This window comes from Coloeus monedula, assembly GCF_965178545.1.
Source record: "Coloeus monedula genome assembly, chromosome: 17".
Classification (NCBI taxonomy): domain Eukaryota; kingdom Metazoa; phylum Chordata; class Aves; order Passeriformes; family Corvidae; genus Coloeus; species Coloeus monedula.
This window is the reverse complement of record NC_138797.1, coordinates 11737931-11750602: the sequence shown is the minus strand read 5'-3', so window position 1 is coordinate 11750602 and position 12672 is coordinate 11737931. Positions and strand designations below refer to the sequence as shown.

The following is a 12672-nucleotide window of genomic DNA, read 5'->3' as shown; positions in this document are numbered from 1 at the left end:
GGAGCGGGGACGGAGCGGGGAATGGAGCGCTCGGGAGCGGCGTAGCCGGGCTCAGAGCACCCTCTGCCGCCTGGCGAGGCGAGCCGCCCGCCCGTGCGGGCTCCCAGCCTTTCCCTGCGCCGGGAGAAACGGATACGGCTCCTTCCTAATCAAATAACAGCAATTACAGAGCGTTTCCCAGCTCAGGGTTTCCATGCCCTCCCTCAGCGGGAATTCAGCTGAGGCAGGGATGGGATGCAGTCGGTGTTAATCCCCTCTGACAGGTGAAGGCACGGGAAAACAAGGACCAGCTGCCTCCACGATTCTCACCTCTTTATATAACTTTTCCCAGGAGTCATTATTGCTTTCTCCCTCACCTCCAGGGCACGCAGAGCCCAGCGCTGACCTCTTTCCTCCCCCCACCCGGCTCCACACTGCCCCGGCTCTCTGCCATTAAAATCCTGCCGAGTTTAATGAACTACTTTGTCAACACTTTGATTCCTTTCTTTCTCTCAGCTTCTCACACTTTCTCACCCCACTCCCTTTCCAAATCCAGACACAAAATACAACCAGAGTGTTCACTGAATATAAGGGGGGAAAGACCCAGGAGCTTTCCTTGAAATTTTTCCTTAGCATCCCCATCCTCAGAGGGAGCATCTCCCTGCAGTTTCCATGTACAGGATGAAACATCCAAGAGGCTCCTTGCTGGACAACTGCAAAATGACTCCCTTTTACACCTTTAAGCAGCTTTGAGTGACACCCATACTCCCCAGTTCTGCAAAATCAGCTTTTGTCAGGATCGGGGATACAGGAGAGCTGGTGGGTCACAGAGTCAGCCCCACTGTGTACATCAAAAACGTGCATCTTTTATACATATAAAGCAGACTTCTATAAATAGCTATGTGTGCACATAGTTATACACAAATACATATAAAATATATATACAGACACATATTACCTGTGTATATATATATATATATATATATCTGCCCATAAGTTAGGTGGGCTGGGAGCAAGGGCAGCCCATGCCAGGAGGAGCCCAGGGGATCCCACACCTCCTGACCTTCCACTACACTTGCAAAGCAACTTCATAAACTCACAGAAGAATCCATCCAAGCCTACAAACCCTCCAAGACAGCAGATCCCATCTCAGGAGTGTGATGTTGGCACTGGGAGGATGAGCCCTCGCCTCCTCCAGGGCCACTGCTGACCACACTCACCCACCACACTCAACCTTCCCTGCTCCCTGCCTGCTTCCGTTGCCAAGGAGATGGGGGATGCTCACACAGACCTGCTTTGTGTTGTGTAGGTACCAGGTTTAGCTATTTTTAGGGTTTGTTGTTTTTTTTTTTTTAATTTATGGGCAGCCCCAGGCACATTCCCACAGGATGAGTGTGCTCAGAGCTTCCAGCTCACCCACCCTGCACTGCTTCACACCTCGGCTGTCCAGGTCTCTCATTCCCTCCTTCCCAGCCATCAGCTCCTGCCCTCACACTGCCCACGTGAGCTCCTGGGCATTTTTCCATCAGGGAACTTAGTTCTGGGGAGTTTTTCAGGGATCAAGCTGCAGGGACAAGAGGGACAGGCCCCCCCTGAGTTTTGGGAGGAGAGAGCTGGATGGGAATGGTGCCCATCTCCACTGGCACACTCAGCTCCACCAGCACAGCTCATTTAAGGCTGTGCTCTAAATTGAGACCTTGAAATGTCTGTATCAAGAATAAGCAAATACACACAAAATATATTCCCACCACTTGAGTAGGAGTAAGTAGGAAAAGTAGGAATTTGCACCACACAAGTAGAATAAAAAGGACAAACAAAAGCTACTATATGAAGGAAACCGCCCCCCCCCCCCCCGAACTTCAAATCGCACACCACTGCTGCGGATCAGCATGGAAAGTGAGAATATATATATATTTTTTTTAAGGAACTTAACTCTTATTTCTCAAATATAAATGATCAATCCCATCAATTCCACCTCAAGGTGAAGGGCCTTACCTACAACTTACCCAGATTTTACTCTTGTCCCTCTCAAAGTGGAGCAAAGGAGCTGAACAGTGGCACACTCAACATGACATGAGGATTTTCATTTTCACTGAAAGAGGCTGTGCCTAAACATCAGCATGTTGCTCTCCTGGGAAGTGAGATATATTGTTCTTCATATTCCAGTTTGCCATAGATGGGCAACACTCCAGCGTGTTTGCTCAAAATCAGAGCACCAAATGCATCACAGCAAACTAGAAAGCACTTGCAACTTTTTTTTTTTTTTCTGGCAACTTGATTTTGTTATTGGATTGAAAAAGTACCTAAGTTCTCAAGTTAAACCATGCAGTACTTTTACAGAGCAGTAAAAGCCAGATTTGTTATGCATTTATTCAGCACTTTCACAGCAGTGTGGTTACATATCACAGCCCAAACGCTGCTCGTGATGTTTGTACAAGTCCTCTGTTGACTTCGAACAGGGAAACTCCCAGGAGGAAACCAAACAGGGTGCAATCCAGCTGCTTCCAGAGAATAACAGTAAATAAGCTGAGCAGGAAAACAAAGGGAAAATAAACTGTTTCACAGGAAAGTTATTTCTGAAGGGGCTGAACAAAGTAAAATCAGGTAGTGGCTAACAAGGCCTCCCTGCAATGTGCCCAGATCTCCTGCTCGCCTGCCCACATCTGCAGCAGCATTGGGCAAGTTTCTCTCAGCTGACACAAGAAAACACGACTGAATTCCTAAAAGCAAGTTTCAAAGAATGTATTCCCTTTCTGTCACAGCTCTATGGCATCTAGTACCACCACCACAAAAAATGAAGGAGCTCTGGCTTGTCCCTGCTGGTCTCTGGTACAACCATTCCCAGGACTCCTGTGGGAGAGGGGAGAGTGCAGGGTTTGGCCACAGATTTGCAGGGGGAGGACAGATCTGAGCTATTAAAATGCAGTTTTAATCCCCCCAGTTTTCATCCTGTGGGATATCCTAACTCAGGGAGCTTTTGTGTTGGGCAAATAAAAGGCAGGTCAGCATGGCAGAGCAGCCCTTAACGTGCTGCCCTCCCTATTCATCCCTCCAACAAACATCTCCCAAATTCATCAGCCTGGCAACTTCCATAGACAGGGAAACATCACTTGCTAAAAAGCCTCCCCAAATACTGAGGAGCAAGCCTTACACATGGCACTTTTGCATGACATACCCAAAAACCTAAAGATTAGGATCAACCCACACTGCCTAAACCTTCTCCTCCTGGCACTTTACACCACATTTTAAGACATCACATTGGCCTGTCCTTGCCTAAAGCCCTGCTGTGCAAAAATCCTGGCACAAGCACACCCAAGCACAGGGCTCTGCACTCACCTGCGGAGGTGGATCCACAGTCCCACACTGCAGGGAAATGTCACCGCTGAAAGTGCCACTGCCCCAGCCCAGATGATACCCCTCCTCACTTACCCCAAAGGTCAAGACTCCTCTCTGCAGATGGACAAACAGCTGTAAAGCTAAGAAAATGGTTAAAATTATCACTGGAGTTGTTGTATCATTATTTGTAATTTAGACAATCTCAGAAATGTGGGGAAACTTCTTGGATCACAGGGAAGCCTCCAATAAAATCTTAATTACTGTGAAATTGGTGGTATTTATCACGCATGCCTCTCTCACTATGTATTAAAAGGTTTCCTGAAAACACATCTACTTAATTATAAACCTGTGAAATAAGAAAACCAAGCTGAATTCAGAGTGCCTTACTACATCCTACTTGTTCTGTTCAATTTTTCTGCTGGAAAAAGAATGGCATCAACAGTTCACGAACATTACAGCTATGCACTACCCAATCAGAGGTGTTAAAAAAAACAGAGACCTCAAGACTTCTGTAAAGCAGGGTAGAGAGCTCACTATGTCACAGACTTAAACACAAGAGAGAAGGAACCTGTCCCTGACATGGAGCTGAAGAAGTGTGACAAAATAAAAGTGCAGTAACCCCTCACCAGCTCGCACATAGAACGTCCCAGCTGCAGCAAACTTCAATTCTGGGGGTGCTTACAACAAAGGTGCATCAGTCTTGGTACAGAGACCCAAGGAAACGGGCAGTAAATTCTCTTCCATGCTCACCCTCACTCTGGTTGGGCTGCACAAGCCCTGGGGCCAGGAAAGAATCATAATTTCTCCCTCTACAGGTCACTAACACACAAGAGGAGTGGTGGTGTACGAGTGTATTGCGGTGTAAATGCCACCCCTCTTCAGCTGTGATTTTGCAATGTCAAATTTCTGAGCAGCATCAAAAAGTTACTGGTTTTATCATAAAAAAACCCACACCAACAACAAATGAACAAAAGTCTGCAACTGCTTCATCATGAGAACTCCTCACAAGTGCCAGTGTACTGACAATAATGTGCCCATTTCCCAGTCCAAAACTCCATGAATTTGAACTACTGGAGGGAGATGGGTGCTACCAGCTTTTCTGACTAACAGAACCAGAACATTTAAAAGCTGAGACAAATTACATGGAGTGAAGGGCTGCCTGTGCACTTAAAACCAACGTTACTTAAAACAAAACCAAGAGCTCTCCTCTTACAGGAGATCTCTCCCTCCTCCCTTGGCCTCTCTAGAATATTTCTAAGCCACTACTGAGCACAGAGAGCAAAGTACAGCACACAATGTAGTAACTTTAATTTTTCACACAGTTTCTTCCCCACTTACCTGCCACAGCTTTGCAGACACTGTGCCCAGTCACTGCCCATGGTGATTAACAATTACAACCAGCTCTCGCTACAATTAAAGGCATGCTCTGACAGTGTTTTGGCCAAAAGACCAAGATGTTTCTTGCCACTTAATAACATGACACAATTTAAAGACTCTTTGGAGTTTACAGACAATGAAAGTCTCGGGTCAGTGTCACACAGGGTGTCAGGTGAGTGCATCCCTTTAGGAGCTAATCCTCTTTTTCCAGAGACACTGATCTCCCACGGGCCTGCTGCCAGTGCCTGCTCCACAGCAGGGGCTTGGAGCAGCAGCCTGGGGACAGATTTGTCTGTATGCAAGGAATCATCATCAAATTAATGTATTAGCAGGATTAGGCCCTCAAAATTATTAGTTTAAGTGGCCCATGAGAGGAGGAATTAAAAGAAATACAACCCAAAAGCTAAATATTCAGTACAGAACATCAGAAATGCTTCTCAGATTTTCACACTGATAATCAAGTGTTCCTGATTATTTTCTTTTATAATTGTGCTCCAAATTGTGGTTTATGTCCTACCTTCTTCTGCAAACCATTGTAGTTGTATTTGAGGGATCAGGCTGCCCTCAAGGAAAGAGTGTTTTATTAAACCTTCACTAGACAAACACAAAATATTTCAGGTGTTTCAGACACCTTTCCTTGCTTAAAAACCAACCAAACCCACTGTCCACTGACGTCACTCCAAGACCCCTAAGACAACAATCAAATGTCAAGATACATGAAGTCACATACCTCCAAAATACTGACAAAACAAAACAAAATATAAAAACATCCCAAAGTGCATCTTTAGCAAACAGCATCCCCTCAGGTAGACTCAACTTTTACTGTACCAAGAAAAATAAATCCAAGTGGAGAAAAGATTCAGAGAGAAAAATACATTAGCAAATACAGATAAATTTGTTTTTAATAAAGGAGTTAATTTTCTTTCAATCCTATATAAAACAATAGCAATTAAAAACTTCATTTTTGAAAGTAAAATATTTACATATGAACAAGTAACTGTGCAAAATTTACATGAAAAAAAAAATGGAAAGACAGGATTTCCTAAAAGACAAAATAAAAGGGGTGTAACAGTTGTCAGGTGTTGATAAAAATACTGATCAGCATTCAGTTTACACGCAAGAGAGTTAAATTCTACCATGAGAGTTCACACAAAGAAAGCCAAAGTATTTACAGTCATAAAAGTACTATCAATAGACAATTTAATACAATAACCTCTGAAAATATAAAGAACCAATTAGTATATTTGTAATAAAAAAATAGGTACAAAGAAGGGACTTTGCTCTGGACATCTTTAAAGTAGGCCCACAGCTTGCATACAGTCTTTTAGCAAAATAATTATAGTTTACATAGCCATTTTTATGTTATGTGCCAAAAATTATGTACAATTACCGACAAAATACACCAACCATTTTTCAACACTTGATTCACACTGAGAAACAGTCTTTTGATGATTCCTCTCAACTTCTGATTTTATTTAATCTAAGCTTTCACTTTAGCTAAAAAACACAGTGCAAGTAAAATATATTTATGCTGAAAAGGTTTCTCTTTTTTTCCTTTTTTTCCTTTTTTAACTTTACAGCTTTACAAACTATAGCAAATAAAATGCATTTTTACAGATGCTGCTAAAACATTCAGAAGTAACCCTCCTTTATGGGATTTCAGGGCCTCTAATAAGCAATAATGTGATTAAAATTGAGGTTATGTTTAAAATTAACTGTATATCCCTCTAGATTTTGAGCATTTGGGGGAAAGATAAATATTCTTTAAAAATCAGTTTGCTTTGCTAACTGACTGTTTAACAAAAAAAAGCTAAATGAAATGAGGTCATCTGCTGTAGACATATGCCTATATAATGGATTTAGTTGAATAAAACTGAACTAAAATGAACAATTAATGTCGAAACTGCTACAGGGCTGACAAAGGGTAGCTAGTTATTTGCTAAACGATTCCATCAGTCTTTATATATGGCTTGTTTGGCAAGAAGGCCACTCAATCAAGAGATGAGTTAAAATTTAATTGTCCTTTTATAGTATCCACAGGCCTTGTAAGTATCCTCACTGTTACAGAAATGCATTTCTCTTATACTGAAGAGTTTATTTATAAACAGGAATATAAAACTGTTCCATGTAAAGAGGTGGTTGTTTTTCAAACAATATCCCATTCGCTTGTTACAAAAAGGCGTAATTTGCAAATATATTAAAAAATGTCCTCAGGCGTCTCTCCGTCAAAAATACCTTGATCTTTTCCATTTTACTTAAGGAATGCTTTGTATAGCAATAGTGAATGGCTTGTCTCTCGCTCATTTTCTAAACAAAATATGAGGTCCCTGAGGTTCACCCGCGTTATCCTTTGTCGCGTAAACTGTCTGGTTGTTCCAACTCCAGAGCTGCCTGGGACTGCTGCACTCGAACCAGATCCCTGGAAAGCAGAAGAACAGGTCAATCAGTCCAAGCCCAAAAGCATTTCAAAACTTTTCAGAGAAAACATGTGACCTAAAAACTGTACAGAGTCAGGAAGCTGTATGCTACCAGATTAGAGATTTCCTTTTCAATTCTTATTTATTAACAACAGTTGAACAATCAGAAGTTTTCATTGACATTCAATATAGACAAAAAAGCCCCAAAGCACTGCTTGTATTTTTAGGAAGGCACTAAGGACAGGCAATCCCAACAACCAAACCAAACAGAAGGGCCAGGATTCTTCACAATGGCAGGGATGCCGAGGGCAGCCCTGGAGCGGTGGATGACCTGGGGAGCAGTCCTGTTCCCGGGACTGTGAGGCCTTGAATCATGTCCTAGATCCCCCTGATTTCCATGGCAGGGTGCTCTCCCTGTGGTGACAACAGCTGTAACCAAGCTCAGCACTATATTTAGGAGAAGCTTTCTTAGACACAGTTACGCATTCTCTAATGACCTCGGAATACTTCTCCATCTCTCAGCATCACTCACTGGCAGTTTCCCGAAGTGGCACGATAAAGAAGCAGCATATTACTATATATGTCACTTAAAAAAAGAAGAAAAACGCCAAAACCAGAAGGAAACAAATGAGCGGCACGGAAGGGCGGGCGGGGAAGCAGCGGGACGAGGCCAGGGAGCAGCTGCAGCTCCGCGCAGTCCCCGGCAGATGGCGCGCGCAGACCGGAATCCAGGCTGCTCCCTCCGTTTTCAGCCGGGAATCTTTTGGGCAGCCCTCTGCTGCCGACAGGTTATTTACCTAATAATAAATTCTTTTGGGAACGGGTCATCTTTCTGTGGCTCAGCTACGGATTCACTCTCCCCTCCAATTTAATTTGCTAGAATAATGTTCTCCTTTCTTCTTTAAATGGAGCTTTGATACTTCATGACACCAAACACGCTCCAGTAGTGACAAAAGACTTACCCGCCTGTGAGTTTGGAGAATTTTCAAATATTTTTCTTAATAAAAACACTCCAGGACTTGAAAAAAGCCAAAATTTAGAGTGGTGTATGAGCCATGTGAATAAGCTGCTGAGGCTCCCACTAACATGCGTGAAAATAATGTATTTCATCAGTGAACATTACTGATGATCAAACCAACCTAAACTTGCACTGGAAATGATCACTCTGGGTTAGCAGAACTTTGTTCAGTGCAGATGAACTTGCTTCACCCACAGTGCTACCAGTGAAGTCAGATTTTTGATTCTCAAGCATTCTGTTGACCCAGCAAACACCAAATCACCAAAATCCTGTAGTTAGGGGCTGCTTAAAAGGCTGGATTTTCAAAAGGACATTTTAAGGCACTTGCACAATGTAGCCATCTAATTTTAATCAACTTCAGTGGAAATTAGAAGATACAGGAGAGTATTGGATGCTAACTAAATTTTATCATATACATGAATGCTAGAGAACAGAAAGAATGGTTGGAAGGGGGTTTATTCTTGGTTTTAAAATATTCTTTAGTGAAAGCTGAAGCCTGAGCTTTATTATGTAACCCGTAATACTTTTAATGCAAAGGTAAAATATCAGGAGTCCTCAAAGACACAGAATTATGTATGGAGTAAGTTAAGAAGCTTTTGGTAACTTTCAGTAAAATCACATGGACATAAAACTCTCAAACTGACAGCAACCTGTTTTGATGAATTTGGAAACAAAACAGTGCAATTACTACTTAGAAGTGACTTCACATGTAATTAAGAATCAGCATTTGTAGACATCAAAAGCCTCCATTTACAAATCTGTGTCTAAGTAATGACAAACCTTATTTTCCACACTTCTTGTAATATGCCTTAACCACAAACTGCATACAAATGGTGACAAGTGGAGCCCAATTTAAAAATGTCAAGTGACACAGCAGCAAAAGCACAGCTGTGAGTATCAGATCAAAGGCAGCTGGTTCTTAATTAAACAGACAAAAAGATTAGATTTCCAGGGAACCTGTAGTTAATTGGTTAACCAGTGATTAATCCAGGATAACTAAATTAGTCAGATTTAGATGAAATACAAACAAGTGTTCACAGGAGATGCACAATACATCCCATAACCTAAGTGACATTAACAGACCATTAAGGTGGCACAGCTGAGCATGCAGGAGTAAGCAATGCCAACATTAACTCTGCATGAGGTACTTCAGCATATTCCTCTGAGACAACTTCATTTGTGTACACATCTATCTTTGCAAAGTGCCCCATTCTGCAATTTTCATAATTTTAAACCACATCTATAAACCTTTAATAGAGTAATTTGTCAGCTTATATAAAAACAACTCTTATTCTCAGTAGCAGACATTTTAGTAAATTTCAAAACTTAAAATTACTTTAAAAGATCTCAAGAGGCTTGATTTTTTTTTATAAACAAAAATAACATTTACTAGTATTCAGATTTTTCTCTCTCATTTTACATCAAGCACATGTAAATTATTACTTCTAGCAATTCAGTATAAAACAAGGTGAACTCTTTGAGGCTTTTCTACAGTATAAATGCTTTAGCACTGAAAATTCAGAATGCTCAAGGAGTAATAAACAGAATTATTAAACTATTACTATGCTGTCACTTGCTATCAGGCATAAAACCCCACGGGGAAAAATCCTCAAATTATGAAGAGAGCTTTTGGTCCAATAAATGACAATATTCAAGAATATTTTGTTCCTTTTAAACATTAGAGAAATCCTACATTGAATGTCTCATGCAGAAAGCAATTTTATACCATTTCTTGTTTATTTACGTGTTTAAAAATACAGCAGATAGTCATCTGCCAGAATGTAAATTAATATTAAATGAATGAGACACTGAGCATTCTGACACTTCGTCTGCAGGGAAGTTCTTAAAAGACAGAGTCAACAGTAGAATATACAAGGATGCGCAAGAACATCCTGATCAAATGGAACTGGTCAAACTGATCTGCTGCAGAGACATGAAAACTAAGGCCAATCAACTGCTGAAGAAAGAAATTAGGCAAGCTCCTGTAACTTGAGGCTCCTGCTGTCAAATTTAGCAGTGATTCAATTCTACCACCCCACCTACCTCAGCAGCCTTACTCTGCACTCCAAGTTAGATTGGTTACATCCACATAAATCTCCTTCCAAAACTATGGAGGTCCAAAAAGCTGAGGCTTGAGATCAGAGATGGTTTTTCTAACATCTCTCCAGTTCCTCGAGTCAGGGAATGACAACTCAGATTCTATTCCCTATGCCACTACGCAGGTGCTAAAAATTGATCCTGGCCTTGGAGCGAGCAAATACGAACACAAAACACTTCTGGCTGCTCAGGGAGCTTCCACAAACTGGGGAAAAAGCTCTGAGCAGAAAGGTTTGCACAGAGGCTGAGGCAGCAAAACCAAAGGTGACAATTATACTGTACCTCTGTCCCTGATCCAGATCCTGGTGAATCTACTTTCCTTTTCTTTCTGGGACCGATGGCAGCTAACGCAGTCAGGTTGGCGTCCCTCTGTCTCATCTGTGCTAGCTCTTGCTGCTGCATCTGCGTATGCCAGAACAAGGATGGCTCATTATTTCTATTTCAATTTCCAAAATAAAAGTTCATGTTAATGTCAGCACTCACCTCCTTGGCCTTCTGTTTCAACCTAAGCTGTTCTGGATCTTCTTGTCGAGATCGAGACTGTGTTGATTAAGGATGAACATGAGGTGGTTGGAGGAAAAGAAAGAAAAATTAATTCAGTTACAAAAGCAGTTAAAGATTATATATGAAAGCTTTTCTTCAACTTCAGCAGCAAGTGGGGAATACCTACCACTCCCAGAGAGGGCAACAGTGGTAAACAACTTTTAGAAATTAAAATTTTTCCTTCTCTTAGTTTAATGTATCTATTTTTGAAAAGGCATCCCATTTTTCTGCTTTGTTAAAGACAGCAAAGAGTAGCCAGGCAATTATGCCTTTAATGCAACCATTACAAGACACAAATTACACAGACCTGTGAACTGAATTACACACTTTGCATATGAACAAAGGAATCAGACCTGTACTTCTCGGAACAATTCCTCCCCTTGCTGGGTAACCAGGCACCTACTCAGAGCAGATCTTTCTGCTACACCTACACACATAGGTCAGGCTGCAGTGTGAACAAAGTGCACCTGAGTGACCAAAGACCATTTACATCAGCAACTGCCCATTTCACCGGGCACCTGCAATTCCTTGTGCATGTCATACTTTCAGAATCACTAAATCGTTTTGACTAGAAAAGACCTTTAAGAACATCAAGTCCAGCTGTTTCCCCAGCACTGCCAAGACCACCACTAAACCATGTCCCCAAGTGCCATACCTACACAATACTTCCAAGGATGGTGACTCAACCACTGTGCAGGGCAGCCTGTTCCAGGGCTTGACAACCCTTTCAGTGATGAAATTGTTCTCAATATTCAATCTAAACCTCCCCTGATGCAACTTGAGGCCATTTCCTCTTGTCCTATCAAATCCTGAGTGCTGTTAATCCCTCACGTTCTTTAGGCCAACAACAAAATAAATTTGGGTTTTGACATTGTCAACTCATGCTGGATCACAAAACTAACAGAAAACATAGGTTGTCTTGTGAATTATTTCTAGGGTGCCCTTATCTAATCATATTCATTTGATATTCACTGAGTAAAACCACAGTTTAATATTCACATTCATGTTTATATCAACTGCTTCTTACTTATTGTATTCCTCCAATTTGCAAAAATCTTTCTGAATTTTATTTCTAGTTTCCAAAATACCTGTAACCTCTCTATTACATTTAAGAGTACCACCAAGCTACAAAATTCATCTTTTTTTGCCAATGCAAAATGCAAAAACTAAATTTCAAGACTCCCTTTAATTGGGAACATGCAATCAGAGTGGCAAAGAAGCTGTTTCCCATGCTTTACAATGAAAAGCAAAACTGAGCTCTAGTTAAGAACACATTCATCAAGTTCCATCTTTGAAGATTAGTCTTTCCCTTCACTGCAAGTGTTTTAGAATGAAAAGAAACTCTGCAGTTTTGATGTCAAAAATGACACTTTGCAAACACGTGTGAAAGCCAAGCACTTGCCTTTGCTGCGCGCATTAAAATTTCCCTTTCTTGTTCATCTTTACGCTGCTTTTCTATTTGATCAAGTTGTTCAAAGAACTTGAGCTGTGCCCGAACGTCACTTGCTTGTTCATATCTTTCATCATCCTGAAAATACAGCAAATATGTTTCTCATTACTCTCTTAAAAACAAAGCTGTTAACTTGTACTGTACTGGGGAAGAACACATACATTCAAAGCTCCAATGTTAACTTTGTCCTTTACAGACAAATAGCAGGAGTATATTTACACCAGTCAAACCAGCTAGAACTCTTAAAAGCATTTTGTTCTATTCCGTGAATCATCAGATTTTGACTTCTAAACTAGTATCATCACAGCTTTAACCTCTCAAACATATTTCACAGAGCTGCATGGTTTTTTTTAAATACTGCTCAGGCATTTGCATCTATTAGGAACACACATCTGTCAGATAGCAGTCCCTTGGGAATTCAACACAGTGCTTTTATCTGTCTGACTCTACAGTCA

General features: G+C 41.3%; 1 protein-coding gene across 1 annotated transcript in view; it reads right to left on the bottom strand.

Moving 5' to 3' along the window:
* Positions 1-5564: 5564 nt before the first annotated feature.
* TAF4 (TATA-box binding protein associated factor 4) overlaps positions 5565-12672 on the bottom strand; it is a gene marked incomplete at its 5' end in the record, with an annotated part of 36328 nt that continues 29220 nt past the window's right edge. The window contains 4 exons of the mRNA XM_082292708.1: positions 5565-7111; positions 10507-10626; positions 10708-10764; positions 12170-12295. Coding sequence (XP_082148834.1) covers positions 6944-7111; positions 10507-10626; positions 10708-10764; positions 12170-12295 — 471 coding nt within the window. The 3' untranslated portion in view covers positions 5565-6943. The remainder of the gene's footprint in view (positions 7112-10506; positions 10627-10707; positions 10765-12169; positions 12296-12672) is intronic.